General features: G+C 49.2%; 1 protein-coding gene across 1 annotated transcript in view; it reads left to right on the top strand.

Annotated features, from left to right (window-relative positions):
- Positions 1 to 18,542, top strand: part of HMOX2 (heme oxygenase 2) — a 180,841-nt gene that overhangs the window by 60,764 nt on the left and 101,535 nt on the right. Inside the window, exon 3 of the mRNA XM_085632204.1 lies at positions 9,040 to 9,157. Coding sequence (XP_085488330.1) covers positions 9,040 to 9,157 — 118 coding nt within the window. The remainder of the gene's footprint in view (positions 1 to 9,039; positions 9,158 to 18,542) is intronic.

The raw sequence follows: 18,542 nt of genomic DNA, 5'->3' as shown, positions 1-18,542 counted from the left end.
TTTTGGGGATGGAGTCGATGCCCATGCACACTATCACCGAAAGGAGGAGTCACCTACCTCGTGACTACAAGGAATTCTTCGAATAAGAACAAAGTGCAAACATCCGGGCCCAACACCAGATGGCGATCTATGCTAAAGCATATGAATCTACAGCTTTATATGCCAAGAACAGATGCATACTGGGTGAGTAGCATTTTCCTTATAGAGTTTGAACCTACCCCAGTATACTATAAACATTTCAAAATAATGCTACCCTAGAATTCTCTATAATGTATTGTAGCATTTAAGTAGCACTTCATACCCTGTCGAGGCCCTGAAGCACTTTGAGTATGTTTGGGTAAGAGGGCTACCCCTTTAATATTACTGTATATAATATAGGCCTCTGATGTTTGGAGGTTCTTTGGTGAATTCTCTGAGCCTGCAATTGGATTAGCGGAGGTCTGTCTATTGCATTGTGACAGGGATCTGAAAGAAACACGTTAGTTAGATTCCTCACCTTAGAATATCCCCAGGCGTCAGACTGGATCCGGAAGATTTTTCGTCAGCAATACCCCTTGCGTGTCGCTAGGCGTCGTCTGCGGCTCCGCGTCCGTCGTCGGCGTCGTGCCCCAGAATGACATCGTCGGAGTACTTGTACATAGCTTTCCACGCCAGGAACCATGCAAGAGACTGACACTGGTGCCAAAAAAGTCTAAGGCCCTGAAAAGGATAACCCTAACCCTAGATGTCGGTTCGCAGAACGGGGAGGATGGGTGGGTCAGTGAGGAATCTAACTAACTAATGTTTCTTACAGATAGGTAAGTAACTTGTTCATTGTGATCGGAGCTGTGTTCAATGCTCCAGGTTTTTTTTTATTGTTTTTAAAAAGATTTATTTGCGACCTTGCACAGTTCTTTTAACCGGGGAATATTTTAAGAGGGGGTCAGCGCTCTGGCGCTGCCACGTCTGCGCAGGTCACGTTCATTTCGGTTTCATAAATGCCGATGACGCGACCGTGCATTAGCCATCCCAGCGATGCCCAATTTGACTTCTCTGCCGTTTTTCCCCATTTTATTGGTGACCTAAATAATGTTATGTTGATTATTGCAATGATTAAAAACGTGTGCAGTCTGGGTGAGGGGTGAAGGGGGAGGCGCGGTTTAACGGAGACGTGTAAACGAGCCGGGGGAACCAAGAGTAAGCATACGTCAGGTTTGTGTTTATTCCAGAACAGAGAGGGCCGTAAGATACGCACTGTGGGGCGCGGATGGATAGTATTAACAAAATGTCCTTCACAGAAATGACGATGAAAGCGATGAATAGTTGCACAGGAGTAAGGACATCAAACTATGAAAAGGCATTGGTAATGTAGTTGTTTTGGATCTTTTAGCTTATGGGCATTTGCATAGCGCTCTCTGCCGCTAGTATGGCATCGTGGCGCTTGTTTATTCCAAGCAGTTTTTATTTGGTTGTGTGTGTTGTGAGTAGAGTTTCATGGTGTGCGATTAAAAGAGGGTTGTTGACGGATTTGCTTAGAAGTGGTTTGTGAATGTTAATTTGAAAGTGAAATGGATGGCTGTTCCAAAGCACTAATTGTTCTTTGTAGTGAAAAGGTTTCTACCAAGTTTTACTAACACCCAGTGCAGCGTGGGCATCGGCAGTGCAAGCTTCCCCGACATTAAGCACCTACAGAGGGCAGATGGCAGCAGCAGTGCACCTTTACCAGGGGCTGTTCCCCTGAAGGGACCCCGAGGCACATCCCTCCCGCCTGTAAGTAGAAACAAGCGCACGTGCGCCTCGCGCTAACAAGGAGAGGAGGAGGCAGCAGGGGGAGGGTAGAGGGGAGGGGGCCTGCGCCTGTTTCCCTTGTGGGAGCGAGCTTTGAAACCATCTGTTAATTACAAACAGATGGTTTCAAAGATCACTCCCGCAAGGGAATAGCCAAACGTGCACGCGTTGCCATTGAAAGCAATGCAACGCATGCATGTTTTTGGGGCCAAAACTGAATCGATTACTAAAGGTCTCCTATGCAGCGCATGTGCGCTGCGTAGGCGAGACCTAAAAAAGAAAAGATGAGAGAAGGAAGGCAACATGGAAGGAAAGATCGAAAAAAGGGGGAAAGAATGACTAGATTGAAGAGTGAAAGGACTGATAGATGGAAGGTTGGATGGAAGAGTGAAAGGATTGACAGGTGAAAGGGTGAATGGAAGGAAGGAAGAATGGACAGATGGAAAAGAGTGAATGGATGTACGATTAAGAAGGATGGCTACAGGAAAATATTGATAGGTGGATGAATGAAAGGATGCATGCATGAATGGATGCATGAAAAAAGGTATGGATGAATGGGACCTTGAGTGGAAACATAGAAAGTTGAAGGGATGGACAGATGCATGGATGAATAGAAGGGAAGGGTAAATGGATGGATGAATGGATGGAAAGTGAGTGAAAGTAACTCTTCTAAGTTTCTCACTTCACACACTCGGTCTGATTAGAGGTATGTTTCAAGTGGGGGGTATTTCAATTTTTTGGGTAGTCTTTTGTCCCTAAATATGCGTAAAAAGCTGCAACATTGCAGAATTCCACTGGCCCTGCCTATATCTTTACTGCCTCTGTCAGCAAAAATAATTGAATAAAAGGTCAATAGGCAAGAGTCACAATACACTGAAGCCTGCGATCTACTCGATTCATCTCAATCGGTATTTCAAGTTCATCATAGTACGTAATCAGCTCTGCTATTAGTTATGAAATCACTATCCAAAATCCTGTACAAGCTAAGTAAAGCAGAGCCTATTGGTTTCAAGTCTTGTTTTTTGATACAGTAATGGCACTCTTTAAAATCTATTAAAGCTCTAGGGCATCTAAGGGAAGGCTCTAGAGCAGTGGTACTCTAAAGTACGGCCTGGGGGTTGCATGCGGCCCCCCTGATCTTTACATGCTGCCCCCTGGTCAACTGCAGCACTGGGCTGCTGTATACTCGACTGAGCACTAAGATTAAAAAATGTTAAAAAAACAAGCAATCATTTATTTAAACATTAAATGGAGCTAAAGAAAATAAATAACTAGGTTGTCCTGCACTCAGTGGCGTAGCGTGTGTTGCCTGGGGCACCATTTTAAAAGAAAGTATTGCACCCCTAACCCTGGACAGTTAGCTCAGGAAGTGCTAACGGTCCTCGGGTTAAGGGGGCGCGATACTTACTTTCAACATTTTGCGGCCATAACAATTTTGCACCCAGGCACCCGCCCCATGGTATGTCACTACCTGCACTGCTTAACTTTAGGAACAACTTCATTTTTTAAAGACATCTTGCAACAAAAGTGTAAAATACGATAAGGTCTCCTTAAAATTCAAAAAGCGTATTTTATTAACATACAGAACCATTTCACCTCAGCAGATCAGTGCATTGAGAAGTATATTTGTAAGTGATAGATTACAAACATAAAGTCAGAAATATTCATTCTTTCCCCCACCCTGACAAAAATGCCAATAGAGTACTAAGAGGCCACTCTTTGGGTGGCCAGGGTTCCTATTCTAAATGAACAACATTATAGATTATTAACCCCTTTACTGCTAGCCCCTGCCCCCCCCCCCCCCATGTCTAGCCTTTTTTGGGCTATTTGGGACAGTTCATGCTTAGGCCCCTGTAACTTTTTGACCACATAAGGTATCCACGCCAAATATGCATCCTTTTCTTCCAACATCATGGGGATTTTAAGGGTACCCAGGGTTTGTTGATTCCCCTGGAGGGGACCCCGAAATTGGTCAAAATACAGCAAGGTTTTTGGAAAAATGGGAAAAAAGTGCTGCAGATTAAAGCGTCTGCTTTTTTCCCTGCAAAAGGCATCAACAAAGGGTTTGTGGTGCTGGAATCACCGGGCTTCCAAGATTTCAGGGACTGATTGACTTTTGTCAGAAAAGCAAACTTTTTTACACAGTTTTGGCATTTTACTTGGACATAGCCTATTTTTGCTATATTGTGTGCTTTCAACCTCCTTCCAGTTAATGGGAGAAATGGGTATGAAAGAAGTCATGGATCCTGGAAAGCTATACATTTCAGAAAAGTAGACAAAATTCAGAATTCAGCAAGGGGTCATTTGTGTAGATCCTTCGAGTTTTTTTTATAGAAACTAACCGTTGAAAATAGGAAAAATTGAAAATGAGTTGAAAAAGCAGCCATTTGTGCCAATGATTTCACCTGTAACTTCTTCTAAGTATGACAGATTTTTTTAAAGTAAAATACCGTTACATCCACTGGACCCTTCTGGTTGTGGAGATATATAGACTTGCGGGTTGACCAAGTAACTGACGAACCCAGGGCCAATAACTGAGCAGCGTCTTGCAATGGTTTTTATTGTGTACCGGGTATATAGAAATTAATTTGGGAAAATATAAACAGTGAAAAATCGGTATGAAAGACACCTATCTTTTTCTGAAATGGGAACAATATATAAAGTTTAGAAACAGTAGCTATTTGCACATCTCCGAAATTGTGGGTACCCATACTAGCATTTGAATTATAGGACATTTTTCAAAAGGACTTCTTTTTTATACATTGTCTTTCATTTGGAAGGTAGAAATGCATCGAAAGTCAATAGGTAATAACAGTTGCTCTCCAATTCTGTGTTCTCCTAAGTCTTCCGAGAACAATGGTACCTCACTTGTGTGGGTAGGCCTAGTGCCCGCGACAGGAAATGGCCCAAAACACAACGTGGACACACCAAAATTGAACAGTGAAAACTGACACTTTTTTTGCAAAGTGCCTAGCTGTAGATTTTGAACCCTACCTCTGCTAGCACCTAGGGATACCCAGCAACCCTATACATTGTTGAAAACTAGACACCCAGGGAAATCCAGGATGGGGTGACTTGTCTGGCTCTCACCAGGTTATATTACCCAGAATCCCTTGCAAACCTCAAACTTTGTAAAAAAAAAAAACATTTTCCCAACATTTCTATGCTGGAAAGTACTGGAATCTGCATTGATCCACAAAATTCCACCCACTCAGCATACTCCAAAGTCTCCTGATAAGAATGGTACCTCATTCGTGTGGGTGGGTCAAGTGGCCGCGGCAGGGAAGGGCCCAAAACGTATTGTGGAGACATCACAAAACGACCTGGTTTTGCAAGGGGGCTTCACCTGGGTTTTTGGCCCCGGGCTCGGCAGCCATCTAGGGAAACTTACCAAACCCACACATTTCTGAAAACTAGCCACCCGGGGGAGTCTAGAGAGGTATAGCTTGCGTGGACCCTCCAAATGTTTTCCTACCCAGAATCCCCTGCAAACCTCAAATTTAGCTGAAAAAAGCACTTTTTTTCCCTCAAATTTCTGTATGGGAAAGTTGTGGGATCGCTGGGTTGACACAAAGTCCCTCCCACCCAGCGTTCTCCCAGGTCTCTAGATTAAAATGGTACCTCACTTGTGTGGGTGGCCCAAGCACCTGCGACAGGTAAGGGCCCAAAACACATGGAGGAGACATCAAAATTGCCTATCACAAAACGGCCTGGCTTTGCAAGGGGAGGGTCACCTGGGTTTGTGACCCCGGGCTCGGCGGCCATCTATGGTAACCTAATACACCCAGACATTTCTGAAAACTAGACACCTGTGGGAGTCCAGGGAGGTGTGGCTTGCTTTGATCCCCCAACATTTTTCTTGCAAATATTCGCTGCAAACCTCAAATTTAGCTAAAAAGTCAAATTTTCCTCTAATATCTGTCTGGGAAAGTTGTGGGATCACCGCATGGTACAAATTTCCTACTACCCAACATTCTCCTCAGTCTCACGATAAAAAGGATACCTTACTTGTGTGGATGGGCCAAGTGCCTATTACATGGAAGTGCCAAAAACGTGTATAAATTGAGGGGGCCCAAAGCAGGTCTAAAAGGGCAGTTTTTATGTTTTTAGGCTGACGCTGCTTTGGGAATTCACACAAGTGAGGTATCATTTTTCTCAGGAGACCATGGGGAATGCTGGGTAGTATGAAATTTGTGCCTGCACGGTGAACCTACAACTTACCCACACGGAAATGTGAGGAAAATGTGACTTGCCCATTCTCTGCTTCCCCCATCTCTACGTCTAAATAAAACAAATGTGTTTTTTGTTGTTGTTTTTTTTAGGGGTGGGGCATTGGCATGCCCATTTTGGCAGCTCCCACCCCTAAAAACAGTTTTAAAGAAATAATATGTGGCATCCAGTGGGCTTTCTGCCCCACTGAAGGGGGGCAGATCGGGGGCTACTCCCTCCATCTGCCTCACGTGGGGGGCAGAATAACTGGGATTTTGCAGGGGTGGGGGCATTGGCATGCCCATTTTAGGCAGCCCCCATCCCTAAAGCCAATAAAAAAATCCCTGGCATCTAGTGGGCTTTCTGCTCACCCAGCGGGAGTAGATTGGGGGCTAAAAGTCAGGAATTTTGCAGGGCAGTGTGGGCATTGGCATGCCCATCTTGGGCAGCCTCTACACCTAGTTGCAGTGAAAAACAAATCCCTGGTATCTGGTGGGCATTCTGCCCCTCGGGGGGAGGGGGCAAATTGGGGGCTACTGGACCCATCTGAACCCGGGGGGGGGGGGGGGCAAAAAGGCTGAATTTACCCAATTAAATTTGGGGGAGCAAAGGCCCTTGCCCAAGGGGCAGCACCCTCCTCACTGGTGCCTAGTGGGTGAATATCTGCTTAGGGATCGCCCTCCTGGGGCTATCTCCAAGCAGGGATACACTAAAGAGGGATACCATTGGAAAGGGAAGATTCTCCCCTTTCTACCGATACCTCTCCTAACTTTCTACGTGCTCAGGCAGTTGAGATAGCCCCCTGAGCATGTAGAAAGCGAAGCTGAAATGTAGAACGGCTCATTTCAGTTTCACCGAAATGACGTTGGTGCGACGTGCACATTGATTGTCATTTCAGGGAAACCAAACAGCCAGCTTCGGGAGATGGGGAAGCTCTTCCCCAGCTCCAGAGGCTGTTGGGGAGAAAAATAAATCTCTCTGGTGCCTGCACCAGAGGGATTTCAGTAGGCATGTGTGAGAACGGCTGGGGGCTGTCCTGGGCACACGCCCACCGTGTCTCAGGATGGCTCCCGGCCGTCCTGTGCATGGAAAGGGTAAATCAAATGCAGGAGAACGTTTTGTATAGCACACGTCCTTAAGGCATGCATAAGAAGAGACTGTGAAAATAAATAATTGCGTAGAAACACCCAATTTGGGAAAGTGGGTAATCACAGGTTTTCTGTTTTCACATTGTGCAATTATTGTGTAATATATATGCTTCGCTTCCCCTACACCCACCATATTGCCATCACATTCCTCCCCACCCTGCCCACCCCCTCCCGAAGCTCCATCCTGACTGCCACCCTGATCGCATCAATGCAGCCCATGGTCACATCACCGACCAAACTTTGTGGCACCTGGGAAAATGTTTGCGAGTACCCATGCTCTAGAGTGAAGTACCTCATTTTTGTTGCTGAGAGCTCAGACTGATATTTTTCTAACTTTTGAAGTCCGTAGCTCAGGGGGTCCCCCAGGGCTAGTAAGTGACTCCAAAATTCTTCAGTCTGTACCTATTGCCCTTTGCCACATTCGTTTTCAACTAATATCTTACGACGATGACTCCTAGATAGTTATCTCCTTTAATGAGGTTGTTCAATCTGTCAATGAACTCATTAAAACTGAATGGGGACAAAACGGGGGTGATGATCCTTGAGGGCTACCATCCATTTGGTCCCCTCTTTGGTGGCCAGCGGAACTGCTACAGCTCTCATCCCCTGTAGATGTTGGGAAGAGTTTAGGGGTCTATGTAAATAATGAGATTGCCTTTCAAAAGCAGGTGAACAAATCTTTCTCAAATTGCTTCTGCACCTGTTGTGTAAACGTTTACTGGTATTACCCATGAACCAATGTAAGTAATTCAGGCAGTATATAGATTATTCTATTTGCAACTCCTTGTACTTGGGACTACCGGCTGCACTCGTGGATAGAGTACAGCTCGTAAAGAATGGCGCTGCCATACGGCTGTTCACATGTACCCTAGCACCATTCATTTAGAACCGACATTTGAACTTTGCACTGGCTCCCAGTTCAGAGAGGAACCATCTTAATTGCAGTGTGCATATGTCACAATGCTTTATCAAACAATGGTTGAGTTGTCATTAAATCACAGATTAGATTTTACAAATCTCTGATCAGGGGAATAACGAGACTCTTTAATTAGGATTTTGTTTCTGCCAGGGCACGGTCGCCCTGACTATTTATTTATTTATTTAATTTATTTATAGCATTTGTAAAGCGCTCTGCAACCCTACGGGCATCCTGGCGCTGTGTACATATAGCTGAAAACGCTGTGCATCAGGGGCAGAAGGGATATCTTTTGATTCTGGATAGTTAGATTTTAGGGAAAAGCCATGTTTTCACCTTTTTTCGGAAGGCCATCAGTTCATCTGTTTTCCTGATGTCAATTGGTAGTCTATTCCACAGATGAGCTGCCGCTATGCTGAAGGCTCTGCCACCACAGGTGGCTTTCCTGATCCTTGGTATACTGATGAGATTAGAAGAGGAGGATCGAAGGGACCGAGTGGGTTCATACCACTTAAATTTGTTTTGAAGTGGTCGGGGGCCCATCCCATGCACTGCCTTAAAGACAGTGCATAGGGATTTAAAAAGGATCCTCTGGTGTACAGGTAGCCAGTGTAAATCGGCCAAAGCGAGGGTAGTAGAGGATCTTCGCCCTCGGGAGAGTGTCAATTTTGCTGCAGCCGCCTGGATGCTCTGAAGTCTGGAAATCAGGTAGACAGGGGATTCCAGTAACTAGGCGTTGGTTGTACTTTATAACTCTACCAATCATTCATTATTATCTTCATGTGTATATATTCTTTGGCCTGGAAGGGAAAGTAATGTTTTAATTTTGTATCGCATCGACTAAATCAGCACCTTGAACATTAATTTGATTTGAGCTAAGACCATTTGTTGTCAGTACCCTGTGTAGAAGGGGATAATTGTAGAAAACATCTCTTAAAACGATGCGAACATAGGTTCAATGTGCTGCTGACGTTCACCTCATGCCTCTTTTCTCTTTAGACCCACTGACCTATCCGAACTGCTGAAGGAAGGGACCAAGGACGTCCATGAGAGAGCCGAGAACACACAATTTGTCAAAGATTTCCTAAAAGGACATATCAAGAAGGAACTCTTCAAGGTGTGGGCATTGTTCATTAGTATTATTTCACAACCTGGGGAGCAAATGAATTAAGCAGTCTCATTTATGTTCATAGATGTTTTCTTTTCTCCTTAAATTTTGTCGCAGAGATCAGTTAGTATACGTATCAGCCAAGACACCTCCCAAAAGCAGTCTCCTCCACAACATGTCAGAAAATTGAAGCACAGGTTGATATATATATATATATATTTTTTTTAAATAGATTTTATTTGTCAAATAGCACATATGCGGCAGAGCTCTGTACCTCAGAGACATTCTGCATAATAAGTTGACATCCGTGTAGCTTTGACTTTTGCAAGAACATAATCGAGAAAAAATGGAATGCAATACAGATAAAGAGACAACAGAAGGAAATAAATAAAAAGAAACATAACCCCCCTCCCATCGCACTAGTACCTTCACTGAACCTGTACGCCACTCTCGCACCCACCCTAACTTGTAGAATACATTGCTGCACCTAAAGCTTCTCGTCGCATACTCTTGAAATGTTGAACTGGGTCCATAACATCTACAGTATATAAGGGCTCCAACTGCAGGCCCCAAAAGTCCGCCCATCGTTTCCAGATTTTGAAATGTTTTTGTGGGCAACCCCATGCTTTGAAAATGGGGATTTCCAACCCCATACAGAAGTCCAGACCGTTCTTCTAAGTGGACAAGGAGGGCGCAACAGATGCCTTCCAAGATTTTGCAATGTCACTTTTGGCCAGTGTAAGACCTAATAATATAAGGTGGCGTTTATAAATGTTGCCCCCAACCCCATCCATAATATGCAAGAGTACCAGCCTTGGTGAGGAGGGGAGGTCCCAACCCGATACTTCCATAAGACAAGCCATAAAACCTCTCCAAAATTTTGCTAGGGCCGAGGAGTGCCTTATTGTGTGTATCAGAGTCCCTTCTTCCCGCTCACATCGGAGGCACACAGGGGAAGCCACCAATCCCGCCCTCCAAAGCCGGACCCTTGTATAGTATACCCGATGAAGGTACTTGAACTGAACGAGGCGCAGGCGCACTGCAATTACAGCCTCCCGCGGGGAGGCTAGCGCCTCCGTCCAGTCCTCCCCCTCCAATGGGCCCACATCCCCCTCCCAAGCCTCTCTAAGTTTCTGCAGCGTGGGTGAGCTATGTGTAAATAGGGATTGGTAAATTTTGGATATTTTATGGTCCTGGAGATCTCCCATAAATACCTTAGCCTCGATTGGACTAAACTTGGGAAGAGTCTCCAAACCCTCAAGACTAGGGGAGATAGCATGTCGGAACTGAAGGTATCTATAAAATGGGGTCTTCGGCATCCGAAAGTCCCGCTGAAGATCTTGAGAATACTTCAAAACTGGACCCCGCATCACGTCGCCCAGGGTAGAGATACCAATGTTGTCCCAACTACAAAACCCCGACAGGGCAGCCAGCTGCGGCAATCACCCATTATACCACAGGGGAGTCTCCCTCATCAACCTACCCCACCACCCCATCTTACGGAGAGCCTGTTTCCTTATCTGAAACACCCCCCTAGAGGCTGGTGGCAAGAAATTGCGCAGGGGTGCTGAATATAAAATGGTATGTAGGGTAGAATTCTCCCATGCACAGTCGCTCGACTGCATATGCCGGTTCGTCTCTATCTCCATACCACCGCTCGTTCCTTACAAGCAGGTGCGATGCCATATAGTATGATTGAATGTCCGAGGCAGCCAGCCCTCCACAGTATGTCGATTGAAAACATGTCCTTAGGGCGACCCTAGCCGCTCCCCCCGCCCACAGAAATTGCCCCATGGCCGCATTAACCTGCCGGAACCATGTGGGAAGGATCGGCTACGGGTGGTTTAGAAGTTGATACAGCAGGCGTGGCAGCAAAACCATCTTAAAAATGGCTGATCTACCGTAAATAGACAAGGGCATATGCGACCATGCCTTAAGATTCTCTCGCACGCGTGCTTATACCGGAGCAATATTTTTGTCCCAAGACACATTGGACGAGTCAGACAAATACACACCCAAGAATTTCAGCCCCCCCCCGTAGTGACCTGCACCGCTGATGCCCAGAGCCCTAGATACGCCACATCTCCCAACACCCACAAGGTAGATTTACGGGGATTCATATAAAATCCCGATGACTCCCCAAAGATTTGCATGATGCGAAGCAACCTCAGACCCGTCCTATTGACATCAGTCAGAAAAAACATCATCCGCATATAACGCTATGCGGTCCGAAAGCCCGTGTGCCCACTCAAACCCCGCCACCTGAGCATCCATCCGCACCCAGGCAGCCAAGGGCTCCATAGCCAAAGCAAACAGATAGGGAGACAGGGGGCAACCTTGACGGGTGCCATGCCCGATGGAAAAAGTGGAGGATGTGGATCCTACAATGTGTACCGAAGCTGTAAGGTCTGTGTAAAGCAGTGTCAGGTAAGACAGGAAGCGTGGGCCGATATTCAAGCGGCGTAGAAGGGCAAACAGATACACCCAGCTGAGGGAATCAAACACTCTATCCATATCTACTAATAACAACGCCCCCTGTTTCCCCAAACCCTGAATGGTAGCCACGGAAGCATGTGCACGGCGAATGTTACGGCGCGTCGCTCTTTGGGGCACAAAACCGGCCTGATCGGGGTGCTTAAGGGTAGTGATGTGAGATCGAAGGCGATTGGCCAAAGCTTTGGCCAAGATTTTGGCCTCCACGTTCAGCAGAGAGATAGGACGATACGAGGCATGTTGGTCCGGGGGTCGGCCTGGCTTATAAAAAATCCCCACTTCTGCGTGTCTCCAGTCATGGGGAAGACATCCTCGCTCCCTTGCTTCATCTATCACTCTAAGGAGGTGGGGCCCCAGCTGCAGGAAGTACTTCTTAAAATATTCACACGGGTAGCCGTTAGGACCCGGGGCTTTCCCAGAATGCAGGTCCCCAAGGGCAGTACCCAGCTCCTCCTCCGTGAGTGAGAGATCCAGTTCCGTACGTGCCTCATTAGAGAAAACAGCAAATCACGTCCACCTGTAGGCATTCCCTGGGCGCATAAAGTTGTGTGTAGTATGTTGCAAAGCTTTCAGCAATCTCGGAGGGGTCCACAAGAGACTTTCCACCCGGGCCCGATATGCTCGGGAGAGCCTGGATGCGCAAGACTCCCTGGCACAATCTATGGAGCAACTTGCTAGACTTACCCCCAATGATAAATCCTGCTCCAGGTAGCCAACCACGCCAGATGGACCTCGTCCAGCAGGAGGTCTGCATGTGTCTGATGTGCCAGCAGTATCTGGCGACGCACTTGACTTCCCCCCTCCCCCCTGCTACGTCCTTTGGGCTCTATAATAGTGGCCTCTGATTTCAAGAACGACTCCCTTCTAGCTCTGCGAGCAGCCGAGCAGAAGGAAATATCAACACCCCGTATGGTGGACTTCATAGCCTCCCACAGGGGTTCGACCCATTCCACCGATCCCACGTTAAGATCCAGGTAATTCTCAAGAGCTTGCTCAATATGCACCCTATATTCCTTGTTCTGCACATTCCAAACTGATAGGCGCCAACGAAAGGGCTGCCGCATCGGGCCCAGCTGCAAAGTGAGAGTGACCGGCGAGTGGTCCGACAGGCCCCGCAGAAGAATATCGGCCACCACCACTCTGCCCTCTACCCGCAAAGGTACAAATAGATAATCTAGCCGGTAGTATGAATCATGTACCGCCGAGAGATACATGTACCCCAGTTCCTCCCAGTGCAACGTAAACCAAGGATCAACCCAGCCAAGTCCCGAAACCAGGGACGACAATTTAGTGGGATGACAAACAGAGCAACCCCCCCCCCCCCCGGTCTCCACCTGCCCCTGGCCATATCCATTACATCTTTCCAGTCCCCCCCCTACTATAGACAGCCCGTCTGGCATATCCGCCCACAGGGTCATGAGTCGCTCAACCATCACCCCTGACAGCGGCGGAGGGGCATATTCACAGCCCAACACCACCTGCTCCTCATAAATGGTACCGCTCAGGAAGAGATATCTCCCCTGGGTGTCCATCCATGTTTTAATATGCTGATATGGAACCCTGTGGTGGATCAGGATCGCCATCCCATGGGATCCCCTTACAATCCCAGGGTGGAACACTTGGATATATCCATAGCGGAGGAAGCACAGTGCCTTCGTCCCCATTAAGTGCGTCTCCTGCAACATAAGGATATTCGCATGTGCGCGCTTGGCCTGCTGGAGTATGGCTTTTCTTTTGACTTTGTCTAATGCCCCCCTTACATTCCAGCTCACTATCCGGAGAACACAGGGGTGAACTCGCTGTCTATTCGATAGGACTGTCATTGAAAGACCCCGTTACAACTACAGATGGAAGGATAAGCATTCGGCGTGCGCAAGGCGGTTCTGTACAAATATGACATAGTGCAATAAAAAAACAAAAACAACCCAGCTGCCCCCTACCCCCTCCCTATACCTCAAAACAGCTGAAGTATCTGTCTCGGTGGAGGCTGCCTGAGGACCCCAACGGGAGTACTCGGCCAACCCCCACCAATGGATCCCCAACTTCCAGCCCATTGTCATCAAGCGTTCCCTCTGTCCAGCAAGGTCAGGCAAAGGTACTGGCCCTCGTACGTGCTTTTCCGGTCAAGGCAAGTAGTGTCCATAGCCCCCCTGGGCGGGGCGTCCCCAAAGCATCTAGGAGGCTGTGGCCCCTGGCTGAGGCATCGATGCTGCTCTGCCAGGGTCATTGCAGGACTGAGTTTGATGTCTGGACCTGGAGCGCCTGTTCCCTTTGGTTTTGGGCTTTGGCGGCTTACGAACCACATCACTAGATGATGAGTCCGATTCCCTCCTGGGTGGTGTGCGGGGTCGAACCTTTACCGTCTCATCTGTCCAGTGAAAAACATCCTCTGGCGAAAGTGAGTGCGTGACTGGTAGATCACCTGCAGTCTGGCTGGGTATAACCAGGCATAAGGGACATTCAAATCTCGTTGACGTGCCTTAGCTGCCAAGAACGACTGTCTCTTCTGTTGGAACAGCCTCGTATAGTCAGGGAAGACAAGAATGTGGGCATTGTCATTCATTAGTGGCTCCTTGGCTCTGGCCTGTTTCAGGATAACGTCATGATTGTGATAGTTCAATAGTTTGGCTATCACAGGCCTCGTCCGTGCTCCCAGTGGCGGCTTCTGTGTCAGAGCCCTATGGGCACATTCCACCACAAAGCAGCAGGACAGGGACTCCGGGGGAAGCCAGCTCTCCAGCCAATTGGTAAGGAACCGCTCCTTGTCTCCCCCTTCGCAGCCCTCGGGGAAACCAACAAAGCAGAGATTATTCCATCTAGCCCTGTCCTCCGCATCTTCCACTTGCGTCGTCAGACCCCGCTGAACTGCCTCCAGTGAAGCAACTTTTTTCTGTAGAGTAACGACAGTGTCTTTCACTCCAGAGATTCTGGTCTCTGCCTCCGTGATGCGCCTCACCACATTGCACAGGTCCTGCCGCAGGAGCATGACATCGGAGCCGACGGCCCCGATTTATAGCGTCCAGGGCATCTCTGGACTGTGTAATGGCCGCCATGAGTGCAGCGTTATCTGGCATGCCACCAGGCGCTCCTCCATGATCAATCTCAGCCGCCCCAGGGCCAGTGAATTTGTTCAAGGTGCTCTGCTTAGCAGAGCCTCCCCCCATTTTATCCCTCGTCATGATTGCCACCAAGCCGCGTATCTCTCCTGGGTGATCAGACCGCAGCTCACTTTGCAGATAGAGTAGGATATTCCAGCCTTATGGAACCTATATGTTGGGGAGGCCCTCAATCCACCTGGGTATTCGGCCCCCAACACAGGCAGTGCCCCAGCCCCTCGGTCATCAGTCTCAAAGTCTTGCTGCCAATCCGCGTCACCAAGTCCCAGAACAGCGGGGGCCGCGGACGGAAACCCCAGATCAGGGCACTCCACACGGTCTCAGAAGGTAATGGCCACACTGCCACACCAATAGCATCCAAAGTTGGGGGCACTAGAACACGTCCTGGTCCTTTCACCCTCTCCCGGGGCCCCTGATGACCACAGGCACTCACCACCCAGGTCCGGGCTCCCAATGTGTCCCCGCAGCTCCAACGCAACAAGCGCGGCTCGTGCGACCCGATCCAGCCGCCGAGTACGAGACCGCCCACCAAGCAGAGGGGGGGAAGGGCAATGAGGCAAAGCAAGCCTTAGTTTATGTACAGCGAGGAATTATGGTGTATTCCCAGGGTCCAGTGTGGATTAATGAATGTGTGCCAAAAAGGTTGATATATTTTATACATGACTTACTGCATATTCTGTTTCTTAAGGCAGGCAAATTTATCAATATTATTTTAGCGCTTTCATTCTTTCAGATTAGGAATGGAAGTGGTGTTGCAGAGAAATCGATGCTAGGACCTTCAATAGCAAAACTGCACATAAATGAAAGCAAGGAATATTCAGCAGGTTTCTACATGTCAGGTATCTAATGAGGTATTATTGTTAGAGTAAAAGGGTGATAATGAAGAAACAGCACTTCATCAAGATTATCCAAGGCAGGCGTATGACCTACCATGAAGATAATTTATTACTAGAAGTGTAGCTAATGCTAGAGAGGTGGAGATGTTCGAACAGTCATCAATTGCTCACAGAAGAATAATGTTCTACATGGTGGCGGCGGAGAGTATTCCAAATCTGGCAAAGGGAGAAGAGTAGCTGATAGCAATGGCTCAGAATATGTTATGAAGGCCATTGGTGATTGATAATGTATTTCTGAGACAGACTTCCAGCTTCCAGATTTCTGACCTTTTATCTATTCCCCCGACTGGATCTGGAATCTTTTCAGCCGTACCTCTGCGGTTCGGTAAGTGGCACCATGCGGCTCTGCACTGATGATCCCGCGCGGGGCTCCCCCCCCACCCCCTCCCTCACCCCCTGTCAGTGTGCCCCCCTCTGCCAGCCCTTGCCCTGATGCGCCCCACCCAGCTCTATGAATCAGGTATGAGTGCTCAAACCTCCTCCAGGCAACTAATGCTTCCCCACACATCTAACCACACCCCATGCGACCTGTGCACCCCACTGCTCCCCCCCTACTCCCCGCTCACCGTTTCCTCCTGTTGATCAGACATACTCCCCTCTCCCGCTGCTTCAGACATCAGCCCCTGAAGTTCCACCACCAGCGCCTCCCATGCCCGGGCCGGCGCTAGTGCCTTGTCATCGTCCCTCCTAAGAGCTAATTGTAACCGGAGGGTGCCCTCTGCGCCCGCCCATCGCGCGAACGCCGTCCTCCACCTCCTAAATCTAGGCCCCATCCGTGATTTCCAATGCATGGTCAGTTCCCTCTTGGCCACTATCAACCCTAAGTCGTAGAACTTGCTAGTAAGCTTCGGGCGGCGCGTGTGGGGAAACCAAAGCAACAGGCAGGCCCCCATCTCCGGAGCGATAGAGCGGTCCGTCACCCGATTCAGGCAGTCCATAACCTCTTCCCAGTATTCACCCAAGTGCGCGCAGGACCAGAACATGTGGCGAAAATCAGCCCCATCCCCCCCGCAACGCGGGCACTGAGAGTGCGTACCCCCAAAATATTTCAATATCTTAACCGGCGTTAGATAAGCCCTGTGTAGGGTAAAAAACGGAACCAGCTGGAACCGGGCATTACGCGTTCCCTTCCAGGCCCGCTGCACCAATGTGGACCATGTCGACTCAGGGATGGGCTTCTCGATGTCCACTTCCCATCTAGCCCTCAACGCGTCCAGGGGCTGCAGGCATGCCGTTGACAGTCTGCGGTAGAGACAGGTAATCGCCTTGGACGTCCCCGCCGCCATAACTACGTATTGACAGCCCGTGGCGACCGGCGGCTCCGAGAGCCCCATGTTCCAATGTCTTTGGAGGCCCGCTACGAAGGCTGCGTGAAGAAGATAATCTCCCCGTGGGAGCCCATATGAGTCCTGCAAGTCCTGGAAGGGCAACAGCACCATCTCTCTGAATAAATCACTCACTACTTGTACGCCCAGCTCCTCCCAAACGGCTAGTCCCGACCAATCGCCCCCGTGCGGGAGCGCCGTACACATGCCCAGGGGGATCTCCGGGGCATAAGGGTGATCTGTGGCGGCCCTCTTCTAGCACTGGTTCCAGCACAACCTAAGGGTGCGCTCCTCCAGAGTAAGTTGAGCAAGGTCCATCTTCTGCTGGAAGACTATGAAGGCGAGTACATGACGCGGAATCAGCCTGCCCTGTGGACCCTCCGGGCCTCTATATTCCCTGGCCACCGCCTGTGTGAGCCATTGGAGTTGTGCCGCCAGATAATACCATCCAAAGTCCGGGACTGCCATGCCCCCCTCTGCTCTCGGTCGCCGCAAGGTGGTCAACGCTACCCGCCGCCGTCCCGAGCCCCAAATGAAGCCCACAGATAGCGCTCGAAGCCGCTCGAAATACGACACCGGTATCCACATGGGCAGGGTGCGAAAAAAATATAAGAGGCGTGGTAACGCCACCATCTTCAGTAACGCTACCCTACCAGCACATGAAAGTGGGAGCGTGCTCCAAAACCCTATGCTACCCTGCAAGCCCCGAATGGCTCTGCCGACATTCCCCTCCAGCAAGTCAGGCTGGGAGTGGTAGATATTAACCCCCAAATAACGCAGGCAGCTGCCCTCCCACCGTATCGCTCCCAGCGATTGGGGAGCCTGTCCACCTGGCAACAACGGGAACAAACATGTCTTGCCCCAATTGACCTGGAGCCCCGACAGGCGACCGAATACCTCCAACAAGGCGGTTGCTCCGTGCAGCGCGTCGTCTGCGTCTGCCAAAAACATCAGCAGATCATCCGCATAAAGGGAAATGTAATGGGCTTCTCCCCGTAAATGCACTCCGGCATAGGAGTGCCCCAGTCTGGCATGCGCCGCCAGTGGCTCAATGGCCAAGGCGAACAGCAGTGGGGATAGTGAACAGCCCTGCCTCGTCCCCCGCCGCACTCGATAGGGGGCCGATATCGTCACTCCCGTTTTTACGCGGGCCGTGGCATCGCTATAGAGCAAGGTGGTCCATCGTACGAAGCCATCTCCTAGGCCGAACGCCCGCAGCACCCGATACAGATAAGGCCACTCTACACTGTCAAAGGCCTTTTCTATGTCGACCGACAGTGTCAAGACCTCTGGGAATTCGTCCTGGTCCACCTCCATCACCCGCAGCAAGCGTCGGACCGAAGTGGCCGTGTTACGCCGGGGAATAAAGCCCGCCTGATCTGGATGGATCAGGGCCGACATATGGGACAACAGGCGTGAAGCCAGTACCTTGCTCAGGATTTTGTAGTCCACCGTCAGCATGGAGAGTGGACGGTACGCCGTGCGGGCACTAGCGTCCCCTCCGGTTTTCAGCAAAGGTATCACGATTGCCTCCCAGGCGGAAGCGGGCAAACACCCAACACGC

This window comes from Triturus cristatus, chromosome 10 (assembly GCF_964204655.1).
Source record: "Triturus cristatus chromosome 10, aTriCri1.1, whole genome shotgun sequence".
NCBI classification, from domain to species: Eukaryota; Metazoa; Chordata; class Amphibia; order Caudata; family Salamandridae; genus Triturus; species Triturus cristatus.
This window is presented reverse-complemented; position numbering and strand designations above follow the sequence as displayed.